Source organism: Brachypodium distachyon, chromosome 3, assembly GCF_000005505.3.
Source record: "Brachypodium distachyon strain Bd21 chromosome 3, Brachypodium_distachyon_v3.0, whole genome shotgun sequence".
In the NCBI taxonomy this organism is placed as follows: domain Eukaryota; kingdom Viridiplantae; phylum Streptophyta; class Magnoliopsida; order Poales; family Poaceae; genus Brachypodium; species Brachypodium distachyon.
Genome location: NC_016133.3, coordinates 58,438,940 through 58,465,952, shown reverse-complemented (window position 1 = coordinate 58,465,952; position 27,013 = coordinate 58,438,940). Strand labels below are relative to the sequence as shown.

General features: G+C 44.3%; 3 protein-coding genes across 5 annotated transcripts; 1 reads left to right on the top strand and 2 right to left on the bottom strand.

Annotated features, from left to right (window-relative positions):
• The first annotated feature begins 2,279 nt into the window (after positions 1-2,279).
• LOC100824814 lies at positions 2,280-9,273 on the top strand. Of its 2 annotated transcripts, none has more exons than XM_010237828.3 (4): positions 2,280-3,003; positions 4,015-4,383; positions 4,465-8,808; positions 8,905-9,273. In XM_010237828.3, exons 1-3 carry the CDS (start codon positions 2,806-2,808, stop codon positions 8,761-8,763), a joined length of 4,866 nt encoding a protein of 1,621 aa, XP_010236130.1. In that variant the 5' UTR covers positions 2,280-2,805; the 3' UTR covers positions 8,764-8,808; positions 8,905-9,273. The 2 variants fall into 2 exon arrangements, with proteins under 2 accessions (XP_010236130.1, XP_010236129.1); XM_010237827.3 differs by having other exon boundaries at positions 2,281-3,003; positions 4,456-8,808.
• A 1,295-nt stretch (positions 9,274-10,568) lies between these two features.
• On the bottom strand, positions 10,569-13,653 carry LOC100838482 (rac-like GTP-binding protein 3). Its single transcript, XM_003570619.4, has 8 exons — positions 13,313-13,653; positions 12,907-12,994; positions 12,648-12,757; positions 12,477-12,540; positions 11,772-11,836; positions 11,547-11,612; positions 11,331-11,434; positions 10,569-10,956 (listed from the first exon to the last, which is right to left on the bottom strand). Exons 1-8 carry the CDS (start codon positions 13,415-13,417, stop codon positions 10,914-10,916), a joined length of 645 nt encoding a protein of 214 aa, XP_003570667.1. The 5' UTR covers positions 13,418-13,653; the 3' UTR covers positions 10,569-10,913.
• Positions 13,654-17,877: 4,224 nt separating this feature from the next.
• Positions 17,878-23,841, bottom strand: LOC100824508 (protease Do-like 9). 2 transcript variants are annotated; one of them, XM_010237824.3, is made up of 9 exons: positions 23,228-23,839; positions 22,035-22,234; positions 21,726-21,906; positions 20,990-21,181; positions 20,240-20,472; positions 19,391-19,492; positions 19,218-19,268; positions 18,767-18,871; positions 17,878-18,430 (listed from the first exon to the last, which is right to left on the bottom strand). In XM_010237824.3, exons 1-9 carry the CDS (start codon positions 23,754-23,756, stop codon positions 18,332-18,334), a joined length of 1,692 nt encoding a protein of 563 aa, XP_010236126.1. In that variant the 5' UTR covers positions 23,757-23,839; the 3' UTR covers positions 17,878-18,331. The 2 variants fall into 2 exon arrangements, with proteins under 2 accessions (XP_010236126.1, XP_010236127.1); XM_010237825.3 differs by lacking the exons at positions 21,726-21,906; positions 22,035-22,234 and having other exon boundaries at positions 23,228-23,841.
• Between the last annotated feature and the right edge of the window lie 3,172 nt (positions 23,842-27,013).

Below are 27,013 nucleotides of genomic sequence, written 5' to 3'. Positions count from 1 at the left end.
CTCGACCAGAGGACAGAATGGACGGGTGCCCCTCGAGCCACGTTATCCAGGGCACGGGACGATTTGTTTGGGAAGAAAACGAAAGCAAGGGAAGAAAGTGGGGAGGGCGACAGGCAGACAGTCGCGCTCAGTGGTGGTGCGGCCCGTGACGCGACGCTGGCTGCCCTGTCTGTCTGCTCCGCACATCTCTTTCTTTCCGCGGCCGGGCCGAGTGTAGTCGAGTCTTCCGTCGCTTTCCACAGCTGCCTGTCTCGTTGGACTTGGGCTCCATCAGTCGTCTCTGTTTTTCCTTCTCTTCTTTCTCGTTGTTAATGCACGTCACTCTCTCGACAGCGGCCGCCGCTGAAAGTTACACTTACCCCCGCCCGGCCGGTTGCAGGCCTGCCAGCCCAGCTACCCAACCAAAGTCCCTGTCTCCATCTCCATCAACGTCGTCATCCATCCATCCATCTGTATATTTTTTCCTGCTGGTTTGGAGGTAGTAGTAGTACTACTTAGCAATGTTAATTTCAGCGGTTTTTATTACCGGAGCAATAGAGGTTTACTGTAGATTCCAGTATTCTTCATTTATTTATTTTGCGAAGTTCCTGAAGCTGCCAGGTCTACTGTTGCGCCATTTATATCATCAGCGTACTCTTTATATCATGGCACGAACGAGCACTGTGTGGTTCTTTCTGATTGATGAAATCGATTAGGGAACATATCTCTATCAAATGCCTAGTAGAAATTCATACGAATATACGATGGTCTTCGTCAAAACTTACATAGGAGTACGCTAAGACTTGTACTACTGCCGTGTTCTCATGATTATCGAGTCATGGATGGGACATGGCAGGTGGGCAAGTGGGGTTGATCACTGGTTTACCAGGTAGAGTGGTATAAACCTAGCAGCAAGTGCCAATTCGCGTAGTTGATTACCATCATTTATATAGAACTGCTGCTTCAGAGGCATGCATGCGTGCGTGCACGGGGGCGAATTATGCTTCAGGAGCGTGCCGTCTTCTTCTTCCCCAGTGCCGGGCATAAAAAGGGATGTCTCGTAGTCGAGCCTGGATCTGGGCCCTCATGTCCTCAAGTAGAAAGGTAGGCTTTGTTTTCTCTGCACACACCCCGGATCGATCTTCCACGGTTGTCTGCCGAGGAAAAATCCGAAATCCCACTTGCAAACTTCGCCAGCGCATGTGACTGCGAGTTCCTGCTGCCAAATTAAATCGCGAAAGCAAAACCCGTCGTCATTTGTCAATCACATCAGTGGCTTTCTGGGAGTCACAACTCACAAGGAGCAGATAGATCACACGTTTGGCCGGGACAGCGCACCCACCGGAACCCCGAAGAAAAGGAAAACAAAGTAAATCAGGCCGCATGGTTGCATGCAACAAAGTAATTAATCGGGGTGCGAGATCTAGTACAGTACGACGATGACCCAACGGGGGGCACCACCACCCATCACACATGGCTGGCCGGTGATGGGTAAAGAGATCGGGATCTAAACCGTAGTGCGGGAATAATGTTGGTCCCGGGACGCGCAAGTTCCATAAAGGAAGGGAGAGCGTACGAGAAAGGAAGGGAGCCACGAGGACGACAACACGCGGAAAAGCAGCAGAGGCCGGCTTCCTTCTTTCTTTCCTAGGATCTGGCCCCCACGGGCTGGCAAAAGGAACCGTGGGAAGTGGACGGAGATGGTTTTGGGTTGGGCCTTGGGCCTATTCTGGAACCAACCTTGCTTGGGATCTGGGCCTGACGAACGCCACGTTATCCGCAGTTTGGGCCGGCCCGAAGTGTCCGCCTCATTGGCCCATGGTTCAATTTCCTCGAATTTCTTTCTTCTTTTCGATTTTAACATTATTTTTTTCATTCCCACACCTCTTTTCACTTCCGTCCATTCGCCGTATCATGCTGCTGAATCCGAGTTGGTCGGTTCCGAGCAATGTTAACGCGTGGCAGCACGCACGCTCAGCCATGCTGATCAATCTTGTCGGCACAACAGCTCCTGGAAAGCCTGAAACAACAGCAGCAGTGAGAATGGCACTGCACTGCCCTACACACCATACAATACTCCAAGTCAAAACACTGGCCCCACCCGCAGCGACACGCAACAACCACACCCCCAGCTCAAAAAAGGAAAACACAAAACTGGCCGCAACTTGCCGGAAGGGAAAAGAAGAGAGTGTCAAGATCGCGTGGCGCACCGCGCACGCCGTTCCCAACGGGGAAAGTCTCCTGTGGCTGCTGCCGGGAGTTTGAGTGTGTGGATTGACGGAAACGCCCCTGCTTTCCTCTCCTCCCACTCTCGAGCCCCCCCAGGACATCCATCAATCCATCCATCCCCTTCTCGACCTCGCGCGCCGTCTCTGCCGCGATCTCTGCCCCCGACCCCCAATCCCCAAATCGCCGTTTCTCCCCTGCTCCCTGCTTCGGATCGCGGTCAAACCCCATCCCGCTGCTCCGGCCCCACCCCGGAATCCCCCTCGAGTTTGGCGCCGGCTCGACTCCGCGCGCAATTCGGGGGCCGGCCGGATCGGGGGTGAGAAATTCGGGCTTCCGAGGTTCCGCCTGCCTGTCCCCCGGCGGCGGGTTCGCTCGAGGGTATAGGTGGTGAGGGTTTCAGGCGAGTTTCGGATGGCACCGACGAGGTGCGTGCCCCCGCGGATCTAGGGTTTCGGCGCTAGCTAGGGTTACCGGCGATCTGGTGATGGTGCGGCGCGGCGCCGGAGGGATCGGCGGCTGGGGAGGAGATGCAGCGCTGCCGTGCGCGGAGGTGGCGGTGAGCGGTGCGGCGGCGACAGGCGGCGTCTCGTCCGGCACATGTGGCCAGCAGCAACTCGCCTAGAGGCAGCTCTACCATCAGCACACGGACCAGCTTCTGCTCCAACTTGCGGCTCGTCTGTTCATCCACCGGTGACGATCTCTCACGCTCCGGCGCCGACAACTCCCCCAGCTGCGGCGCAGAAGCGGGAGTTCGTCCGTTCTCCACGGCCGGTCTCGCCTGACTCCTTCATAAAGGTGCCTATTTTGAATGGAATCACTTTGGAATTTGCTAGTGTCTTCAAATTGTTGTTCAGCTCCTGCCTGGAATTTGTTTTCATCTTTATAGGATGGCCACTAAGACGATCGCAGACGACATAATTGTAGTGTATAGATATATCAAGCCTCCATTAACATAACTTAGCAACATATGCTTGGGAATAAATGCCTGTCACATCACTATAAATTTTTCTTTAATTGTTTTTTTATTTTTGAAGACATGTTTTGACAAGTTTAGATTTGATCCTATTCGAGCTTGAATCAATTGGTCGAGAAACCAATCCGTTCTATTATTTGCTTCATTTTTTCTAACTATACAAGTTTAGCTAAACTGAAAAAAGAGAGGAAGTAGTGGAGTACATACTTTTCTCCTATGTGAATGCATGTAATATCTAACTAGGGCACTTGGCAATACAAATTAGCACATTAACAGCACATATATATTATATATATAATAAAAACAATGGCGAGGACATGTGGCAAATCGGCAACAAAGATCAGCAGCATCCTGCGCAGCGTCTCTGGTTGAGACAAGTTGTGGAGGAGACCCTAGATAGCTGTGTGTGCCGCTGGCAGGTGCAATCTGGCTTACATTGGGCCACCACATGGGCTGCACTGCACGTCTATTTCTATTGAGCTTACATGTCAATACAGATCAGTTCATTGGTTTTTATGAACATTTTATAAAACTAAAATAGAAGTAAATTAGTTACGTCTGAAACAAATAAAGCTGTTCATTGCTAGTCTTGTGCTTGTGCAATAATTGTGAAGTTTCCGCAGCCGACCCTGTTGAATGAATGATTTGGCAAAAGCACATAACTTGATTATTTTGTGCTTTATCAGTTCAGTTATGTTTTGTTCTCTCTCTTGTTGTTTATACAATGTAGCCAGGCTATACTTCTTCAGTCCATGTTTTCTGGAGTATTAAACTATGCTTGTTGTTCTTATATTATTTTGTCCCACAAATAAATAATAATATTTATTTTTCAGGACGGACGGGAGATCCGTGTCGGCGATTGTGCTCTTTTCCGTGCTGTTGATGTTCCTCCTTTCGTTGGATTGATACGTTTGATTGAGAAACAGCAAGGAGGCTATCCCAAGTTACGTGTAAGTTGGCTTTATAGACCTGCCGACGTTGAGCTCAACAAGGGCATACAGCTGAACGCTGCTCCAAACGAGATCTTCTTCTCTTTCCACCAGGACGAAACATCTGCGGTCTCACTGCTCCATCCTTGTAAAGTTGCCTTTTTACGTAAAGGTGCTGAGCTGTCATCTGGAATTTCTTCATTTGCATGTTGGCGTGTGTATGATATTGATAACAAGTGTTTATGGTGGCTTACCGACAGGGATTATATCGACGTAAGTTCTACACTTACCTTCTTTTTATCTTTCTATTATATTCTCCACTTCATGTGCACAACTTATGGCCAGGAACGACAGGAAGAAGTAAATCGGCTCCTATACAGAACGAGGCTAGAAATGCATGCTGCAGTGCAGTCTGGTGGTCACTCACCTAAACGGCTAAATGTTCCATCAGCTTCCCAGCAGTTGAAGGCTAGTTCAGATGGTGCACAAAATTGTGGTCCATCCAAAGGGAAGAAGAGGGACAGAGTTGAGCAAGGAATTGATCCAGCTAAGCGAGACCGTGATTGCCTCCTTAAGGACGATGACACTGAGCCTGGAAACTTTAAGGGGGACAATATGAAGTTGGTAATCGCAAAAATAACAGAAAAGAGTGGACTTCCTCATGCTGAAGCAGTCGAGAAGCTAGTTCATTTCATCCATCACGATCAAACTGAACGGAAAATGGACTTTGCCGATCGAGTAAGGCTTGCAGATATTATCGCAGCTACAGAAAGTCCTGATTGCCTAAACAGATTTATGCAACTAAGGGGTCTTCCTGTCTTGAATGATTGGCTTCAAGAGACTCACAAAGGGAAGTCTGGTGAAGGGGGTAGTCCTAAAGATACTGATAAGCCTATTGAAGATCTTATACTGGCCCTGCTTCGTGCACTAGCAAAATTGCCTATCAGTCTAACCGCCTTACAAAGTTGCAGTATTGGGAAATCTGTAAATCATCTGCGTAGCCATAAAAATCCGGAGATACAGAAAAAGGCTAAGTGTCTTGTTGAGAACTGGAAGAAACGTGTTGATGCTGAAATGAAGTCGACTGATGCAAAACCTGTACTATCAGGTCCAGCTATTTCCTGGTCTGGGAAAGCGGTGTTTCCAGAAATTTCCAGTGCAGGAAATGGACGAAGTGGCTCAAGTGAACCCAGTCCAAGAAATCCGCTGTCTCAACTTTCTTCACCAAAGGCTTTGAGTGCTAAACCTGGTACTGCTGATGCTGCTGCGAAGTCAAATCCTTTCACGTCTGCCTCTTCAAAATTGCAACACATTCAACCAGCAAATGTTACAACCAACTTGAAGGATCCACCCTGCAATTCAGCTGGTGGGACCTGTGGCCCTGATTTTCCTTCAGTGAAAGAGGAGAAAAGTTGCAGTTCAAGCCAATCACTTAATAACAGTCAGTCATGCTCTAGTGATCATGGAAAAACAGTTGGTCCTATGAAGGACGACGCACGGAGGTCAACTGCTGCTTCTGCTAATGCCAGTAAAATCTCTGGAAGCTCTGCACGTGGCCATCGGAGGTCAAACAATGGGCTTGTGAAGAAGGAAGTTGGATTCCAGAAGGAAGCTGCTTTGGGAAGATCCAGTCCACTTGACCGCTCTTTATTGCAGGAAAGATCTTCACAATCTGGTATGGCATGTGAGAAAGGAGGTGAGACACTGTCAGATCATGTCAATAGTCACAGATTGATTGTTCGGTTTCCAAATCCAGGTCGTAGCCCTGGTAGGAGCACAATTGGGGCCTCCTGTGAGGACCCATCAATTTCTGGAAGTAGAGCTTCATCTCCCGTGCTTGCAGATAAGCATGAACAGAATGACCGTAGAGTGAAAATGAAGACTGAACATTCTCGACCTCATTTAGGTTCTGATGCTAATGCTGAGCCTGCACGAAGCAATCATATTGAAGGAGCTACAGGTTCGGAGGAAGGTGATAAATCATCTTGTGGTGTGTTGGATGGTGATTGCAGCAGGACAGCTGAAGAAGCTGGTAAGGATGCATCTGCATCACAAGGTCCATGTTCACTATATGTGAATGAAAAAGACATCTGCATAGGTGAAACCACGGTGAGGAACTCGTTCAACCCTTTGAATGCTTTGATTGAAATCAAGTATTCTGAAGCTAGTCATTCCATGCAAGCTGGAGATGATACAGCAATGAATCTTCTTGCCAGTGTTGCCGGAGAAGTATCTAGATCTGAATTGGTTATGCCATCCACTTCACCTGGAAAACCACCTGTAAATGAACTCGGCTGTGAAGGTAAAAGTATTGGGAAGCTAGAAGTAGAATGTGATGCGGGCCCGTCACAGCACTCAGGGCCGTCAGATGACGTTGAGAAGGACATATCTGAGAAAGAAGACAAAAGCAATGTTTCTTTTGTTGCAAAGGAAGAACAACACCTTAGGGACTCTGGAACTAACTCATCGTCACATGGCAGTAAAGGCGCAACATCTACTAGGCCATCTCCTTTGCCTGGAATTGATTCTAAAGCCGTTGAATCTTCAGCTAATACTGGAAGCCATGAAGTTGAGTGTGCAAACAAATGTTCTCATATACCCTCTTCAGTCGATTCACTTGGTGGTGGTGATCAGAAGTCAAGTGTCAGACAACCAGCTGATATTAAGATTGATACACAGTTCAGTAGGAGTTCATCTGTAAGTGAACCTAGGAATGCAGTAACTGTCCGTGAAAAAGTTGAAGATGGTTCTGTTTCTAGTTCTGATCAGAAGCATCTTCTTGTTCTACCAGATCATTTAAAGATCAATGATAGATCTACTGACAGTACGGCTGGTAAATTTGTTTCGAAGCCTTCATTGTTATCTTCGAATGAGGACGTAAAAAATGCTGATGGTCTGGTTGTTAAAGTGCCAAAAGAGGATGAGAAGAAGGAACAACCTTGTTCCACTTCAGCTGATGTTACCAGACTAGTTCTGCCGGCAGTATTGCCCCCTGGTCCAGCAAATGGGAATGGTATGGTTGAAGAATCAAAAGGCAGTTCAAGTGAACTCAGTAGTCATGTAAAACCTCGAGCTCTGACATCTCCGGATAATGAGCATAGTGCAAGGCAAAGTTCAAAGAAACTGTGTGATGATGTGGGTGGAAAAGAGGACCTTGTCTCGTCAGATGAGGGTTCTTCTGTAGCTGCCAAGGCCAAGTCCAATGGTACAGCTAAGCTTGATTTTGATTTGAATGAACTTGGGGATGAAGGGAATCACTCTGGACCAGCTACTTTTCCTGTTATATGCTCTTCTTCAATTCATTTACCTGGTCTTTCTCCATTCGTCTCACCTATTTCAAGTGGTCTGCCTGCCGCAATTACAGTAGCTGCTCCAGCTAAAGGACCTTTTGTTCCTCCTGAGAACCTACTAAGAGTGAAGCCTGATGCTGGATGGAAAGGCTCGGCAGCTACAAGTGCATTTCGCCCGGCGGAACCACGAAAGGTTTTGGGGATGTTTCTCACTGCACCTGATACTGCAGTATCTGATAATGCAGGCAAGCAGTCTCGCCCAGCGTTTGACATTGATCTGAACGTAGCAGATGACCAGGTTCTCGAGGATGATATCTCACAGAGTTCTGCTCAGACAATTGGTTCTGAATCTGGCAACAGCAGAAGTCTCAATGGTCGTGTACAAAGTGCTGGCATTGAACTTGATTTGAATAGGGCTGATGAAGTTGCAGAGAATAGCCAATTTATGTCAAATGCTTCCCACAGAATTGAAGTCACGTTGTTGCCAGCAAGACCTTTGCCAGGAGTTCCCTCGAATACTGGTACAAATAGCTCGAGAAACTTCTTTGATCTTAATAATGGGCCATGCCTTGATGAAGCCAGTGCAGAACTTGCACAAAGGAGCCTATCGTCTAAAAGTTCTAGCAGTATACCGTTCCTACCTCAAGTTCCTGGTGTTAGAATGAGCAGTGCTGAAATGAGCAACATGTCACCATGGTTTGGGTCTGCCAACTCATGTGCTCCTGTAGCTGTACAGTCATTTTTGCCTGCTAGAGCAGAACAGCCTTACCCAATTGATACAGCACCTGGAACCCAGAGGTTCATTGCGCCTGCTGCAGATGGTGGCCAGTTTAGAAGTGATTTCTGCAGGGCTCCAGTTATTTCCACATCACCCACCATGGTGTTTCACTCTCCTGCATATCAATATGCAGGATTTCCTTTCACTCCAAGTGTTCACCTTCCAACTACAGGGTTTCCCATGGGATCTACATCATATGCCAATGCTGCACCTGCAGGAGTTCCATATTTTCCAACCATTGTTCCATCACATGTTGGGTCAACAGGTGTTTTACCTGTCCAGCATGCAAGGCAGTATGCAATGAACCTTACTGAAGGTACCAGCAGGGATGGACATGACAGCAATTGGAAATGGAGAAGACAGGGGCTTGATCTTAATTCTGGCCCTGGAAGTATAGATGTAGAAGGGAAGGATGAACGATTAGCTTTATTGAGCAGACCAAATGTGGTGACACCTCCACCAGCCTTTGTGGAGGAGCAAACAAGAATGTACCAAATGCCAGGTGTAGGAATAAAGAGGAAGGAACCTGAAGGTAGTTGGGATGCTGAAAGATCATCGTCATACAAGCAATTATCATGGCAGTAAGATCCTTAAGGAGATCTCACAGTGACATCAGTGTCTTGTGAACTTGTATGTACACTACAACTCTGTCTTTAAAGTTCCAATCAATTTCTCTATTGCAGCTTATTTTCTTGCTAAATTAACTACCGGTCCTTTTGTTTGCAGTGGCAAATGCATGTGGAAGTCAGGCATTGTTTCACACCCCGTGTCCGTGCTAGGATATACAACTCACTGATTGATTCATCCCTGTGATTATGTGAATTGTGAGAGGAATGGAATTCTGCTGTAATTGCTGTAAATGTTAGTCATATCCGTACTTTCCTGGAAACAGTTTTCCTCAGCTTCAGCACTTGCGTAGCTAGAGTTTTGTATCTGCCAAGGCTTTGGAGATTGAATGGTAGTGATCTTTGGCATCGCCAAACATCTGGAGCCGCTGTAATTATTTTTGGTTGTTTTGTTTTGAGTTTCTCGCGATAAACTATTTTGACACTCTTGACTACATCTGCAGCTTAACATATGATTTAGATGTGATAAGTGTTCTTTGGGTGTGCGGTACATCAGTAGCTAAGGAAGCGAAAATTTGATGTGATCAACCTCTCTTTTTTTCCTGCGGTGGTACATGCAAATGTTAGCTTTTTCGTGTGATATGTACTCCTAGTACATCGGAGATTTTTCTAATACGACATTTACGGCGTGGAGACGTGCTTTATTGAAGCGATGCACTTCCTACCATGCAATTAACTCCTACTTCCAGTGTTTTAACTGTTTCTTGGGATTGGATATTTTTCAAAAGCATCTAAACTGGGATGGAGGGAATCCGCTGCATCGCTCCGAACAAAGTGTTTCTCAATGATGCAGGATGAAGGTAATACGATTGGTCTGACTGCGGAGCTTACGAAGAATGTACTTTCTTACCTTGTGGCTTTAGCCATGTTATTTCTGACCATTCGCTTAGAGAGAGTGGCTCATACTTGCTAGTCGTGCTTCCAGCATATTGTCTGGCTTGAAGATTTTTCAGATTTTATTTATAACCTGCTTGTGAACGATGTAAGCATATTCTCTAATCAATAAAGTTGCCATGATGGTTTTTTCTAAATAAAAAAGTATTTCTCAATGAACCTTGGAAACCCTAGTTAAAGTACCTTCTTTAATTGCAAAACGTTTTTCAGCACTCCTGGTATATAAATTTGCAGGTACTAATCTTGATTGAATCGTTGCATTAGCAAATTTGAACTACAATTCAGATGATAAGATTATGCCTTCTAAGCCTGTGGCATTATCCCTTGGTCGTAATCATGATGATGAAGAACGATGGTGACTATTGTTCTGCCATCCATCGGTATTGCATGTTTTTGGCCCCTTGTCTTGAGCTTGTCACCATCATCTATGTGCTATGATTCTTATCATATATGTGTATGACAACTTAAAAGTAAAAGCTTCGATCCTCAGCCAAATTAAGGGCCTCTTTGGATGATAAAATTTTCTTTTCCTTCGAGTGTCCTTTGGATCATAAGATTGGGCTGTTAAATTCTCATGCAATGCATTCTTTTACAGAGAATTATTGAGGCCCGATTCTCGCTCTTTTCCTATTCTTACGTCTCCTAAGTCCTAATCCCTAATCAGATGGCTATGTGAATGCAAATCTAAATTCACACCCGAATAAGCTTATCCATCAACGGTAGGATATGCTAGAGATCTGATACTACCTTGAACGGTAATAACAAGGGTTTGATTCTTACCCTGGTTTAGGTACATCGATGAGCCTCAATAATTCACTGTCCAGTTAGCTTTCGTACCACAGGTAGAATCAGCGTACCATGATACCAAGATGCTCAAAACGAAGGCACCAAACTTAACTGACTGTTGTTGCTTTCAATGTTATCGCGGAATCACAAAACAGACTAACTGGCAATGCACTGAGACTTCTAAAGTTACGATTTTGTCAAGATGGAACAAAATCTCGTTTGTTTCGCTGGCCTCTATCAAACTTCCTAACTCAGACGAATGCTAGTAACACAGGCATCGTGAAGTACATAGCATGCTAGTTTAACCATCTACCTCTAGTAATTAATTACCAACAATGCAAATATACACATTAACTGTGCAATCAGCACATCCAGATCTCTTGAGGCTGCATCCACGCCATCGCTTCAGGCAAGAGACCCCTTTGACATTCAGGATTTGAAGCATAGCATTTTCCTTCCGCCGAAGATGCTCCTGCAATCATACCACATGAACTTTTAAGTGTTGAAAGAAACATAAACGAGTATCTTGCACATTTTGTTTCACTGTGCATTTTGAAGCAAAGCATAAGTAGCCCCAAAATATCTCAATGCATGATTTTGCAACCTAATACAGTAAGACTACCGTGGTGCCTCCTCACCAGGATCAAGGGGGAGAGATCGCTCCAAAAAATCCCTTTGTTTTCTTTTTTTTGGAAAAATCACATTCTTGATCAATGTTTGGAATTGTAGAGTGATTCAAAGGATCATGTAAAAAAATCTAAGAATGATAGGGAAATAGCTTTCAAACTTGTTTATGAAAAAAGAAAAATGGAAATGAACAAAACTGTTAGTGTCATGTTTACTTACATCATAGAACATCCATGGCGTTGTTTCTTTTTCTTCTTTTCTCTTTGCTTAGTTGGGGGCTGGATTACTACCTTGATAGCAGCATCGAAGACAGCTTTGACATTCTACATGTTATTGAAATACACGAGTAAGAATTTCCGCTTATAGAATGTAACACTTCACAGAATAGCAAAATTGCTACAGCAAGGGCACATGGTTCTCTTACAGAAACTTTACCTGCTGTGTCTTTGAGCTGCACTCTATGTAATACAAAGCACCAATTTGTTTCCGAAGTTCCTCCCCCTTTGAGGTGGAAATGGCAAAGACAAGATTGAGTTTCAGATTCCCGCAAAAGAAAAGATTAAGTTTAAACTAGATGCATTCTTAAATCTCAAGGTCAAAGATATAGAAAGTTCAAATGATCTGATTTATCAACAATAAACATAGACCATAGAAATGCACCTGTACTGTGGTAACTGGTATCATGCCAGGATGGTCCAGCAAGTAGTGCTTGTCTTCACGAAGATCTGGAAGGAACATTATGATTTGTGAATATGAAACCGCATTTCAGTGATGGAATACTTGTCAAACAAAACTATACATAAGGTAAGGTGGTATTAAACCAGGAGTTCTTGATAGCGTATTAGGGTCTGTAATTCCAGCAGCAATTAAGTGGTTCTGACAGTTACTATAATCTGGTTTATGAACTTATGATTAATTTCACGGAACGTGGCTAATAAGGAACTAAACATTAGGAATTTTTTTAATACGCATCTTCATGTTTCAGATCAATTATAGCTGAGTTTCTCATTATTGCGTACAAGTTGTACAACACAATATTCCATGCAGTCCAGTCCATAAACAACCTTTTAGCTTACCACATTTACTAAGCTTCACTAGACAAAGTATTTGGTTGCCAGCTATGTGGATGAGTTAGACTACAAACTACTTGGTCACCAACCACATGGATGATAACCTGTCTACACTACAAGGATCACTATCAGTGGACTGAAAACCTAACCAAATTCAAACAATGCTGTGATAAAGAAATGCTAACCAGTGACCATATAACAGGATAAAATACACAATCATACTACAAATCCCACCACCTGCCCACCTATACGCAATTAAGAAAAAAAATAAGATTTCGTTATCAAGACAACTCACCCAATTTTGTGCCTACCAACACAACAGGCACACCAGGTGCGTAATGCTGAAGCTCCGGTATCCACTGAAGGGGAAATAATAAATCATAAACATTCGGACACCTTGGCTTTTCCAATAAAAAGGAAGAAACTGCAAGAAAGTTCAATAAACGATGATAGAACATTTGAACACCTTCTTCATAATATTCTCATAGCTAGCTCGGCTCACAAGCGAGAAGGCAAGCACAAAAACATCAGCACCACGGTAGCTTAGAGGCCTCAGTCGGTTGTAATCCTCCTGCCCTGGAAGAGATGTTATCATGTGAATGCCCTAATTACCCATTCAATTATCAAAACATAACTTTTTGACCAATACTGAGACAAAAAAAAAACTACAACCACAAATGCATTAGGACAATTAAAGAAATCAAATCAAGAAGTAATTTTTTTACCAGCGGTATCCCAAAGGCCCAAATTGACCGTGGTGCCATCCGCAACTACGTTTGCGCTGAAATTGTCGAACACAGTAGGTATGTAATCCTGCAAACACAAATGCCCATCACAAAGTTGAGAAATTATTGACAAGTGTAATCGAAAACTACTGTGAGAATCAACGACAATAATCTTTCACGAAAAAGAACCCTGGAATGTAAACTGAGAGAAATCGAGCTTTTGCACAGAACACAGTCTCCAATAGGATAAAATCATCGGAGGTGCTGAAAAAAACTGTCCCGGAGGGAAACCCCAATACCCCCAATACTTTGACAAGAAATCGCCTAAGAAAGCTTGCGCGTTTGGCAGAAGAACCGGCTACAAGAACAAGGGAGAGGGAGGAGAAGGGAAAGATTTGCTGCTCACGGTGGGGAACTTGTTGCTGGTGTAGCAGATGAGCATGCAGGTCTTGCCGACGGCGCCGTCGCCCACCGTGACGCACTTGATGAACCGGGAAGCGCTGGACGCCATGGCTGCCGCAAGCCTCTCCGATTCCCGGAGCTCGAGGAGGGGAGGAACGAACGGAAGGGGGTTGCGATGAGAGGGGAAGCCGGAAGGGGAGAGGAGCGGAGGGGGCGGAGTACTTGCTGCGGTGGGGGCGTTTGGTGCGTGACTTCTTGGCGAAGTGAAGAGAGTCACATGCTTCTCACCTCACTGCCCCTACAGAGCAGAGCAGTAAACCGAGTAGACGACCAACCCCCGCTCCGGCTGTCCTGGCGGTGTTTTACTCTTGGCGTAGGTAAACTGAAACTCTAGGATGTGGATTTATCATGATACTATTTCAACAGGGAACAGAAGTAATTGCGGTAGGAATTCTTCAAGCCTTGACATAGCTAGGTGATGTTGTTGGGAAGGTTTGGCGTCGTTGAAGTGGCTTCTTATGAATATTTCTAACCTTACCGTGTGTACACAACATTTTTTTTTAAACTATCTTATTGACTATTGTCATGTTTGTTTCGAACAAAAGAATGATTCCAGGGAGTTGCTTTGCTTGTTGTGGAGGTGCTTTTAAACTTTTTTTTGTATGCATTCTTAGTCTCTTTTCCGGAACTCACTCATGTTTATGCCTAACATTACTTTAGGGTTTTTTGTTTATCAGTTAGTAACTGCGATACTATGGCGAGATGAAATTCAAAAAACATGGTCACTATATAGAATGGTACTCCAACACAAGATTGATTCTTATTCAATAACTTTAAATGCCCATGTGGTATGTGCATTCTCACATTGCTGTGTTTAGCTTGTTTTGGAAACTCATCCTGATACTTTTCAGATGTGTGTATGGTTTCTCAAGGTAATAAAATAGCTCACTATTTCTTCATCAACCAATAGTCATGTGATTTGATGAGACACCTTGTGCCGAGTTAAAATAATCTCTTCTTCTTTTTTTGACCCGTCCGGTTTAAAAATCTCTGACTAACTATGCAGTTCATGGTTCAAATTAATTGACCACATTTCTTTAGGTACTTCCTTCTAAAAGAAGCAAAACCCTATGGGTTTATCTCTCTCTCTCCCTCTCCCTCCCCCCCCCTCTCTATTAATTAATTAAACATTAATATGCACAGCTTGTCATATATATTCTATAAATTGATAAAAATTATATTGTGCCCATGTATCGCAAAGATTACTCTACCTTTTACGGATAGAGCTAGGTCATTTTCTTTTACTTTTCGTAATCTCCAATAAATGACTCTGACCACTCCAATCATATATGGTAATAAATGTATGGAACGTGATGGGATTCTGTAAGAAAAAATCCGATGAGATTATTTTCGCATGGCAGCGTTCCTTTTTTGCTGCATTTCCATAGAGCACTGGTACATGATGCCCAGGGGTGAAAACCCTAGATTCATGATCTATTGGTCGAATATGGCAATGACGATCGAAGGTGGAGGCGCCACTTTGAAGACTAGGCTGCTTTGCACCTCGTAAATGTGTAGTTATTGGAAGCGGCGGGCTGGGCATTGGCATGTATATTAATCTTGCCATGGCATGTATTTTTTCATTGAGCTTTTCAGTTTTCGAATAACTTAGTTGTGTGCATTTCTAGTTGTCGCAGAGTCCGGAGATAATAAAACTTCTATTTTCTGAAAACAAATTTATGATAACTACCACGAAAAAGCCCAGAAAAAACATGTGCGTGTTTTAATCTCGTGAACTTGAGAGCATACGTGCCTCATCGTAGATACTGCAAGTGATGTGACTAATCTAAAGATTTGCGCCACGGTGTCCATTTAAAAGAAGGCCGGTGCTGTCAACAATGAACCAATGTTAATTCATACACAAACGTTCCAGCTAATCCACTAGAAGTCTTCGGCAGAAAGCAATGGATTTCTACTCCATTTGGCGATGCTTGGGGCCCTTTGATTTTCAGTATTCACTGGAGTCCATTGGGCACAGAAAAGTGATTTCTATCAGAATCTATGTTTGCAACGCAAGTAAAGAAATCCCTCCTCCACCAAACTGCCGACAGACATAGTTTTCCTTCGCTGAAGTTACTACGCATCTTGGAGGGTCACTGTCGCTGCTATATAATAAGGATCGAGTTAGGAATTGAAGTTCTGTGTATAAAATTGAACAAGTGGATTTGCACAGTGGACAGATATTTCCCATGCATGCATCTACTACGTATTTGGGCCCAATCAAGTTCTAATGAAGCAGTTTGGGAAGCAGTTCCGGCCGGGTCACGCTACTAGTAGTCTGTCTTTGCTTAACATTTTGTGGGTTTTGCCGTTTCCTCTTGGAAGTTTTCGCTTTGCCTCGCTGTACACACACCACGATCACAATCTTGAACCGTTCATCGAATCATTTTCTAAACCAATGCTTGCTTCATTACCTCAAAAGCATAATTAAAAAGCCGCCGTGAATCATGAACAGTCACCAACCATCATTTGACAAGATCAGATCAATCATGGCAGAATCACCACCCAGTTTAATTACAGATCCGTCAAATCATCATGACAGCAAAAGGCATTCACACCAATTTGCAGGGCCAGACCATGGCAAAAGCATGCATTTACCCGCAGGATATGTAACTAATTTACAAAGTCGAATCACGGCGAAAGCATTTCGCTAGTTACTGTCGTGGCTTATGCATGTTCATTGCATGGAGATCTTTGCTTGCCTCTTACGACGAGTAGAGACTAATCTACTACCCTTTGTGTAGATAGATACAATTGATCTCCCTCTCTCTTTCGCTGTCGTAGCCAGCATCATGAGGAAGAATCCAAAGGAGCTTTGCACCAATGGCGCCGTCGCACGGGGACAAAGCGCCCAACAGTGCCCGGGACGACGGGAACGTGGGGCGTCCGGCCGATTTCCTTGATGCCAAGTTGTTTTCTCTTTGTTAATTCGTTCCTTGGTTCTCTGGCCACCATCTTGGTTAATCAAAGACGAACCGGAAAGGGCTCTCTGCCTTACTCGATCTCCCTTCCTGCCTGCCTGCCTGCCAGGTCGTCGTGTTGTCCTTGGCAAATCGGCGGTGCTAATTCTTTTCTGCCGATTCGTGCGTGTCTTGTCCCCCTCCGTAACGCCATGAATAATATATTATCACTAATCAATCGACTAATCCGTCGTGTCCATTTTATTGTTTTAAGCAAGATCCAGAACATGGCAGACTGCTCGTGTTCTCTGTTCCTCTCTCTGTCTGTCTGTCTGCGCCTTTCAGTGGCAGTACTACAGTACTGTACTGCAGCTGGTAGGAAGGAGTAAACACGGCCAGACCAGTACAAAGGTTAAGCATGGGCACGGCCCACGGCGATTAACACACGGAACGGAAGATCTTTTCTTGAGTCGTGTCCTTATAAATTTTGGCTCCACGCACACACGTGCCTCTTGTTTCCTTCCTCCCGTTACGCGTCTTTGCCTGTGTCCGTGTGTGCCATCGTCCTGATGCTGATGCATGCCTCGCTGCTCATTCTTTGCTGGCGGTACACCGTTGGAGCTTCTGCTCGCACGACGTGTATCATCTTCTTATTGAATGGCCATGACGTTCTTAATTTACAATGCTGCTCCGTATGTTTGTCTCGGCTCGATCGGTTCCGGTCTTTGAGACAAGAGGCAGCTGTACCCGTAGCAGCATTTACAGTCGAGAGGGCGGCGGATCGGAGCACTAGAGATCGATGTGGGCGCAGTTATCTTGCCTTCTTTTTTGTTGTTGCCTTGTTATGCCGTTGTTGCCATTGAAGCTCTCAACGTCGGGGTGTCGCTGTTGCGTTTAAGACGGCACTCCAGTGCACGTTCCGTCTTTAAATCGGATGGACGGGGATGGCCGCATCGGGCGCCTGAGAGTACGCTATATAGTGCCGAAACGACAGCCGACGCTCCTAATCCCAGTTCAAAAACATCATAGAGCAGCAGCGGCAGTACGTCCTCAACTCAATTCAACTTGTACTGTCTGAAATTTTGGGACAACCACTGGTATCTCCCACCCTTAACGCCGCTTTATCAGTCCAGACTAACTAGAATTTTGAGTGAGAAAAGTGGCTGATGTACAATTCGGTCAGCAGTCTTTACACACGCCGTTTCCCAGTCGGTAAGCAGCAACAGCCTGAAATGTTTGCCGTACTGACCATCACAATCTTGTGATCCTCCCTTTAACGCAAGAGATCGCTCGAGTGACCAACTAGCTGACGAGGACGATAACGAACCATGCCCCCAAAAAAAGGTCCTCGTTTCCTTAACATTGCTTCTACATGACTACATCCCTGTCGCTGCATATCAAAATAAATGCGTGGGAATTGGACGAGCCACCAGCAAGGCAAGCATGACGCTTAAGGCAAGCAAGAAGCTAAAAAGGGCACAACGTTTTGCCAATTGGCACCGGAGCAAATGCGGCATTGGAAGGTGCCGTAGTACTCCTTGCTTGAGCTGGAAGCCAGCTCGTCTTCCCAAGCAACCCAAGAAACAGGGCATGACAAGACATGCAGATGTACCGAGGCAATTTTTAAGCCAAAAAAAAGAAAAATATAGTACTGGAAATGAAGATGAAATACTATCAATTTTACCAGCAACCACTTTGCTCACCCAATACCAACCATTGGACTTTGTGGGGCAAAATATGAAGTATGGTTTCTCTTCCCGTCACTAATTTCCTTTTCTAGAAACACCATCGCTAACTTTGATTTTAAATACAAAATCATGTTTATTAATCACTATCGCTTTCATGACGACTCACTGTTTGCGACCACTCCAGCTTCTGCTGATGTGACGGCGCTTTGGTGAAGGTAGGCACCAACCTGCTCTTTGACACCCAGGAACCCTGAGGGGTTCTGGATTCAGAGAATGGGCTTCTGACGGGCTGGTATTGAGTACTTTGGTTGCTAACCAATTGAACCAAAAATTTGGCCCAGCCAGGGCCACCCGGAAGGCAGCATCTTGCTCCAATTAGGTCTTCAGGTCATCAGACATCGCCGATGGTATACAGTGTGTTGTCAGAATGTCTTTAGTAGCAGCCTTCGCAGTTTTTGTCTTGAGGACAACAATCTGTCATATTAGACACTATTTAGTTAATTAACATCAGCCAACAAAACAACTGCATTCAACAAGGGACCTCAACATTGACCATTGGAAAGATAGAAGACGAGTCATACCATGTGACCACACACTACTTTTTAATTTATCACACTATATGATAAGGCCGCCCTAGTATCATTCATTAGCACTATTAAATACCGGATAAGCAAGTTTGAGTAATCATTGTGCACTACTAGTAGAATTTGACTCATATCTGCATTTTCCCAGTGACTTCACAAATAATATGGTTCGCATGAGAGATACTTGCAATAGGAACAGACAAATAAAGAAGGGATCTGGGTATACCTGGTCATACTCCAAATCAAACTTCAAGAATTCATCCTTGCAGTTTTCTACCATTGTAACCAGGTTCTTCAAATTTTTTACAGGCTGACCATTAACAGCAAGAACCTATCCATGAGATGACAATGAAGGTTTTAGTCACCCCCGAATGACTAAATCAGAGAAGCCATTAAATACATAGTGTGATTATTAGGTTTTAATAATCAACTGACAAAAAACAAAAGGCGCTGGGATGCTACTTTTAGACATAGAACACATAACACCTATATAATTTCGCAAATATATTAGCCTGCAAGTGCTTCACTACAGAAATATATAGTAACAAGCCATGCATCATTAAATACATGGGTACAGAATAGAGTGCCGATATGAGCTTCAACAGCGAAATGTCTGGAGGAGACCGCTAGAATCAACCAAAACATTTCATGCAAGTGGATCCAGAACTCTTTATTACCTGAGTGTTGACAATTTCTTCATAGCCAATATTGATATCTGCCACAAGCACCTGTATGGGTTCAATGCATAATGTCAGGAGTTGGCGAAAAAAAATTAGCTGTCGAGCAAAATGAATACTCGAGTCATATCAGAACAGGCATGTTATCAACAAAGACATGGGGAAGTCATAACCTGTGATACCACCACCAGTTGTTCATCAGGTGATTCTGCCATTGCATGTAAATGCTTGACCAACAACTTGACAGGTGCATCGTATTCATAGTCTTTCCCATACTGATAAACAATTAGATCAAGTAAGCTGGAAGGAGTTCTCTTTTTCTCTAACATCTTACAATAATTTAACTTCACAGCTATACAATGAGCAGTTGCAGGAGGAGTACTAAAGCTAGGATTTTAACAATAACAGTATGCAGCTTGCAAGAAAAATATCCTACTTCATAATATTAAGCAAGACAGAAAAGTTCCTAAAGGAGCTTCTTCTTTGGCATTAATCATGTAGTAATATCTTCATCATTAAGTGAAATACTCACTAATATCTTGTACAATAACAAGGCGCAATACTTATTGCTTTTTCTCGAAAAAGAATTAACATCTAGTATAATCAGGTAACTATCAGAAACTGCACCAATACAACAGTTGTCGAATCACACATATCTAATTTATTATTGGGTAGGCTAAGTTTATTTTCTTAATAATATTCATGAAACAAAAATAACTGCATACAACATCCCTCGCCACCGAGATTCTAGAGCTCAATGCATGTGAATTTTGAATATCAAAGAGATTATCTTTAGCTAGTTGCTACATAAATAAAGAAAATGTATTTGCACTGCAGCACTATAAACACTGAAACATTTCAAGTAAATAATTTTCATTGTAATCCTATTACTGCAGAAGGCATTGGTCCAACTCACAAATCATATTGAAATACAAGAACACACAGCCTACCAAGAATACTCTCGTTTGTTGATTATATGCAATGCACTGGAAACAGGAAGCAAAACGAAGGTAGATACAAACCTCAGAACGAAGATATGGAACAGATACAGCTGCGAAAACAAAGCCAGCAACGATGTAATATGATGGTGGCCTGCCCTTGACATGAGCTGCAATGAGTCTCTTGTGGGTTGCTAGCTTCATTCTAAATTCATGAACTTTTGAGTCACGCAGGACTTTAACAACGGCCTTCTCACCAGTATATTTCTGAGAGACAAGATAACTAAAGCCAATGCGTTCGCCATGCCTGAAAGGAACTGGTGACAGAAAAGATGGTTAAGTAGATAGCAATTGTTACCCAGTTTTTTTTATCAAATGAGAAGGTTCATCCAGATTTAAGTATAAGAATGAGCCTATAAAGTTAACACAGAATTAGTTCGCCAATAAAAACCACATCAAGAATCTGTTTAGTATCACATAAGAAAATTTGACAACATCCATGTATCTACAAGATTCAAATGGACGTAATAATCATCAAACAAGGTTGGCCAACAACAAATATGCTAAATGTATATATCAAAACAATCGAAATGAAGGTCTTAAAAGCTATCCAGCTAGAACCATCATTGGATTCCAGAGGGAAAGAAAGTTGTGTTAAGAAAGCTTTAAAAATACTTCCATGTACAAACTGAAAACATGACAAGACAGACAGAAAGATGATATCAAGAGCAACAGAAGGGTGGCAATTGTAGTAGCACTACAGCCAGATTCTCTTACATGTTTCATTGCACTAAGAATTAAAATACCTTCATAGTTTAGGAAGGCATCACTAACCTGTACCATCATTGGCAATATCGATGCCATCAAAGCTAAGAATTATATCTGACGGTCGTAAATATCCAGACTCAGGAGCAGTAGGTTCGACCCTCCTGACACGAACACCCTTTTGATCCGGTTTCATTCCCATTGCTTTCCGGAGATCAGGATTTTCCATTTTCTGCCACTCTATCCCGATTATAGGGAAACCTGAAACAATATCACAATAAGACAATAAACGAATCAAATCTCAGATGCAGGATATAGCAGTGAACAACATATATTAATCATTAGATTGGGGCTAACATGATGCATCAAAAAATTAATAAGGAAAACAGACCAGTCAATCAACACAATATCTTTTATTCTGTAGAAATCAATAAGGACAATATATGTGCAGTGTAGAATGCTGGACAGTGCATCGGACGAACTGAAAGAAAGGACTAAACAAATGATTGGCCATTACAGAAACTAATATAAGAAGAGGGAAAACACTGAACAAAACTGCAAGACCATGGCATTACATTATTGGTACTGTCATGATAAACAACCCAACCGAAAACGAACGTTGGACCAATCTCAATCATCAGACTACATCATACATATCTTCAAAAAGTTCTAATAACCAGGTTAACTAGTACGAAAGAATGTCAAAACAGAATTTGGTGTGCTCGACACAAGCAGAATGAGATCATTGGTAATAACAAGAGAAGCAAATATATCTTCCATACAATTATCGAATAGGACAATTTACCTGTATATTCTCCAGATTTTTCATAGTCTTGAATGAAGTGCTGGATAACTGGGGTGGGTATCACATAACCTATATTCTCTACATCTTCATGTTTAAGAGACTGAAAAGCTATACCAACACATATGCCCCTATCATTAAAAGCTGGGCCACCTGAATTTCCTGAATTAATAGCTGCATCTATCTGTCCATAAGCCCAACTTTGAAAGTTAATAAGTACATAAATATTCATCAAAAGGTTGATCGCAAGTAATAGTATTATTGTGCCACAAATTTTCTATGATGGGGTGAGATATTTTGGAAGAGAGGCACCTGCAATCCTAAAAGTTCGGTAGAACCATGAACATATGACAGTATTTCTATCCTAGAGACCACGCCACTTGTCACAGATATTGTATCTCCTCCAATTGGGTAACCAACAACAGTAACCGCATCCTGAAGTGCTGGTAACGATCCAAACTCAATTGGTGAAACTCCTTCCCAGAATTCATCATCACTGACAGTTAACAACGCTGAGATGCATGGAATAATTCAAAGTTAGGCCACAACAATTATAGGGAAAGAACCCTTCTGCACACACCCAAGAAATACAACTAGGGGTCACATGTAATCTGTTCCCAGATCGAGGATACCCAAACAAGAAGATACAAAAAAAACTCTGCTCCATCCCTTTAACAACGGCATTAAAATTTGTAAATTTAAGCCTGTAATATTTCCAAGAGCTAATGTTAGGCAAACAAAAAGCAAACATGGATATCCTTTTTTTAACAAAACAAATGGTCCAAATCACGCAATGGCGGCGAAATGACAGTAGCGATTCTGCTCCTCTTCCAATGAGTGATGGCTACGGGAAGGCAGCGACAAAGTTGGTAGCAATTCTGCTCTCTTCCAGTGCGTCAATGGCTAAGAAGGGAAGGTGCGGCAGGCACATGCACATAAATTTTCCACACAAAAGCATCTCTGTGTGAGTTTTTTATGGCCCAGGACGGCCCCTTCATGTGAGTTTTTTTCTACAGTGCTTCTATGGGAAACTTTAGAGGCATGTCCCTTCCCTTCTTAGCGGTCTAGGCACTGAAGAGGAACGGAATCGCTGCCGCTGTTGCGTGAAAAGTAGAGGGGGAAGAGATGCAGGGGTCCAGTGGCCAGTGGGGATTCTAATCAGCACAGGGGCCTAAAAGCACAAATGCCATCCAGTTCAGTTCATCTGCTGCCAGCGTGGCACATTGTCAAAGGCCACTGCGGCACAGTTAGAAGCCAAACGAACCATAGTGCTGCACTTATGAAAGTACCGGGGAGTGCTACGTTTGAACACTTCCCATGCCATGCTATCATGCTAACCAGGGGGGCATCGAAGAAGACTGCACAATGATTCACCTCCTTCATGTTTACATGAGAAAGCTCTATGACGCAATTAAGCTTCAAAGAAAGAGATATATATTGTTGCACTGTAAGAAACACAGGAACAAGCAATGCAGGTGGTGCCAGAGAATGGAGAGCATGCGCACCAATATCACACTCCGTGCCTATGGCAAGGACGGTGGCCAGGTACTTGGTGTCGGACCCGCGCTTCTTAAGCTTGACCTGCGTGAAGTGCTCCACGGAGTGAGCGTTGGTGAGGACCCGTCGGCCGCCGATGATGAACCCGCTGCTGCTGGAGCTGTACTGCCGCTTCCGCTGCCACGGCAGCGAGAAGTTGGGCTCCGTGTGGACGCAGAACACCTTCACGACCGCGTCCATGGACGGGACCACCCTCACGGCCTCCTCCTCCCAGGCGCCGGGGCCCAGCTCGCCCACCACCGCGTCCCCTCCGTTCGCCACCGGCTTCGTCTCCTCGCCCCGGGGCGGGGACGACGGGCGGGAGGAGTCGGAGTCCGCTGGGGCCACGACGCGTCGCGGCTTGCGCCCGCGGCGGCCGGCCGCGGCCGGAGCGGGGGCGGGTGCAGCATCGGGGGATGGCGGGCGTTGGTCCGCCGCTGCCGCCTTGTTGCTCTTGCGGCCACGCTTGCGCTTGCCCTTGGAGGAGGAGGAGTCCATGGAGGCAGCGCTAGGGTTTCGCGGCGCGGCGATGGCCCGAGCCGAGGAAGACGAGAAGGGTGGCTCTCGCTGGCCGTGGCTGGTTCGGTCGGCGTATTATGGAGACTCGTCCGGTTCGACCGAGTTGTGCAGACGGCGCACGGCGCCGACCGGTATTATGGATTTCCGCTTTGTCACTGGATTTACGTAAACCTCGCCTATGATAGACAATTCGTCTTCCGCTTAGGTTTACGGGTTAGATAAGTTTGTTTCAGTTTTTTTTTTGTGATCGAAGTTTGCTTCAGTTCTGGCGCTGCAATGCACGGCTCGAAAAGGAGTAGGAAAGCAATGCCGCACACTGGATCACGTATTACATGTTCGACTAAGCTGTTGCAAAAGATGCGGTTTCAGCCATTTTAAAATTTTAATCCCAACAATTACTATAAACAATCCATACCAAGTGAGCTAAAACCATTTGCATATAACAAAATTTATTGTTATCTAATTTGCTCTCTCGGGATGCAGTAGCTAGAAGGTACGCCTCCTCGCCATAAATGGCCTAGTCTGATCATCGATTATGTGTTGCAATACTAAATACTAGATTAGGTTCCAAATTTCAGACAAGTAATTTTACCCGGTCAGTACGCTAGCAATGATTAATTCTACAAAAGTAGCACTGAACAAGCTAAGATAAAACTTGGCGATGTAAACAACAGAGTGCTGCAATGGAATAAGAATAAGCAATTAATCCAAGCAAGCATACACAGCAAAATAAGATTGAATAGAATCTAGCATAATCTCCAATTGCCACACACAATCTCACTAGTGCCAGTAATCCTCACGAAGCAATCCAGCAACCCACAAAAACCATACAAGCTTCCCTATACTAGTGAATCAGATACCAAGGCAACAAACACTAGTATGGCTACTTGAATGGATTAGAGTACAAATTAAATTACTCACGACGCAGATGGCACTCAAAGCCAATGAGAAGTCTGAAGCAAGGCACGTCCAAGACGCTGTCCCAGAAAACTTATCGCCGCCGTATTGCCACGGTATGCCGACGAGATTTCGGAGATACAATGCCTCAATCCATGAGATGGGGCAAACCAAACAATCACAGAATTGGAGCACGGTGTCAAAGCCACACAAGAATCCCAACGTGAGACCACAATCGAAGAAATCGATTTCAATCAACAGAACCCAACACAGCCACCGGGCTCGATGCGTAGCTCAGGAGTTGGGGAATCCCCTGGATCAAGCCCTCGCACAGGGCAGCACACCAACGGCAGCACGAGGATTGAGTCCTCAAGCCGCTGCTGCTGCTCGCCGCCTCCGTTGCGTGCTCGCCGCTTAAGCCGCACCAACACAGGCTCGGTTTGTTGGAGAGGGAGATTGAGAGAGAGAAAGAACTGGTGCTACTGCTCCCGTCCAGAAGAGAGAGTGGAGTTCGATTTATAGCAGGAGGAGGAGGAGAACGTGAGCTATCCGCCGCAACGGCCGGCAGGACGATCGCAGCGCAGCACAGCGACAGAGTCGCCCCTGCTGCTGCTCAACGAACAAAGGACCAAGTCCTCACTTATCTCTCTTCCTCTGCTCTACCTTATCCACCCTTTCCTCTCTTTGACACATGGGACCCATTGCAAGAATAATTTTTTCATTTTCTTAATTTCCCTTTAATTCCGAAAATGAATTTCGAAATTGTGGAAATTCTCAATGCTCAAATATTCCAACAATCCCCACCAATTTCCTCAATGTTCAGTGTCTCGTCATAGAAAATCCTTGTTTGATATATAGAAGTTTGACCTTGCGCACCTTGCGGGTTTGAACGCAATGCCTAGCAGCAGGAGTTCCGACTCTGCACAGACAAAGGAGGATTGTGCCTTGATCCAGTGCCTTGGTGTGAGAGCCTTCGCTCAAGTTGCGCTCTATACTTGGCAGCTGTACCGTGCCCCTCGGGGCGGGACGTTACGGTCATGTCCCCTTATCTAATTCATGAGCCTTATAAGAAAGTTTACCCTTACTTTCCTTGATCGCGACCTCACGATCATGCACATGGGTGGGTTCTCCACCATATGCGGTATTGAACCCATTAAGAACTTTTGCTCAGCCTTCCATATAGTTGGAGTATTGCAGCTTAATTAGACTCTTTATTTGTACTCCATGTCACACACAGTTTGTTTTCCTAGAGCCTAGTTCACGGGATCTCCGGTCATCTAGGATAGGTTACCACCGATGGAGACTTTACATGGGTATGAGTCCCATTCCCTTAGATTCTGCGAGAATGACCTTTCGAGCAATTGCTTTGGTGAAAGGATCGGCTAGATTCCTTTCAGATTGGATGTATTCCACTATGATTACACCTGTCTCTCTGGCATGCCGTACCGACTTTAATCGTCTCTTTATATGTTTTGAAGACTTCATATTGTCCTTCCTACTCTTAACCTTAACCAGAACGGTTTGGTTATCGCAGTAGGTCAAAACCGCTGGAATTGGTTTTTCCAGCACCGGTAGATCAGAAAGTAGCACTCTAAGCCATCTTGCCGCTACAGCAGCTGGGTCAAGCGCTACTAATTCAGCCTCCATTGTGGACTGTGTAAGCATAGTCTGTTTAGAAAACTTCCACGACACGGCCCCTCCTGCTAGAGTGAAAACATAGCCACTCGTAGCCTTCATGTCATCTGAGTCACTAATCCAGTTAGAATCACTGAATCCTTCTAAGACTGTTGGATGACCATTATAGTGTATTCCAAGATTCATATTTCCTTTTAGATATCTAAGTATCCTCTCTAGTGCTACCCAGTGATCATCTCCTGGATTGGCCGTGTAACGGCTCAACCTGTTAACAGCATACGAGATATTCGGTCTTGTTGCACTGGCTAGATACATTAGAGATCCAATAATCTGTGAATACTTGAGTTGGTCTTTTCCAAGTCCAGCGTTTTTCTTTAGTTTAACATTTGGATCATAGGGAGTGGATACGGCTTTGCATTCCATAAACCCAAACCGGTTAAGGACCTTGTCCACGTAGTGAGATTGTGAAAGAACAATCCCACTCTCCCCCTTAATTAACTTGATGTTTAGGATAACATCGGCTTGGTCCAAATCTTTCATATCAAAATTTTGGGAGAGGTATGACTTAGTTGCATTTATTGCATCCATGTTGGTTCCAAACAACAATATGTCATCCACATAAAGACACAGGATGACACCTTCACCCCCATTAAATCTATAGTATACACACTTGTCGGCTTCGTTTACACAAAAGCCAACAGAAG

What these genes read in the sequence shown, in the direction of transcription:
- LOC100824814 (XM_010237827.3), top strand. Translation starts at nt 2,806, where the DNA reads ATGTGGCCAGCAGCAACTCGCCTAGAGGCAGCTCTACCATCAGCACAC. An exon ending in CGCCTGACTCCTTCATAAAG is followed by an intron (nt 3,004 to 4,014) that starts GTGCCTATTTTG and finishes TTTATTTTTCAG; the next exon opens with GACGGACGGGAGATCCGTGT. An exon ending in CCGACAGGGATTATATCGAC is followed by an intron (nt 4,384 to 4,455) that starts GTAAGTTCTACA and finishes ACTTATGGCCAG; the next exon opens with GAACGACAGGAAGAAGTAAA.
- LOC100838482 (XM_003570619.4), bottom strand. Translation starts at nt 13,417, where the DNA reads ATGGCGTCCAGCGCTTCCCGGTTCATCAAGTGCGTCACGGTGGGCGAC. An exon ending in GGGCCTTTGGGATACCGCTG is followed by an intron (nt 12,758 to 12,906) that starts GTAAAAAAATTA and finishes CATCTCTTCCAG; the next exon opens with GGCAGGAGGATTACAACCGA. An exon ending in GTTGGTAGGCACAAAATTGG is followed by an intron (nt 11,837 to 12,476) that starts GTGAGTTGTCTT and finishes TGTTCCTTCCAG; the next exon opens with ATCTTCGTGAAGACAAGCAC.
- LOC100824508 (XM_010237824.3), bottom strand. Translation starts at nt 23,756, where the DNA reads ATGGACTCCTCCTCCTCCAAGGGCAAGCGCAAGCGTGGCCGCAAGAGC. An exon ending in CCGAACTTTTAGGATTGCAG is followed by an intron (nt 21,907 to 22,034) that starts GTGCCTCTCTTC and finishes GCTTATGGACAG; the next exon opens with ATAGATGCAGCTATTAATTC. An exon ending in TTGATTTGGAGTATGACCAG is followed by an intron (nt 18,431 to 18,766) that starts GTATACCCAGAT and finishes CTAATATGACAG; the next exon opens with ATTGTTGTCCTCAAGACAAA.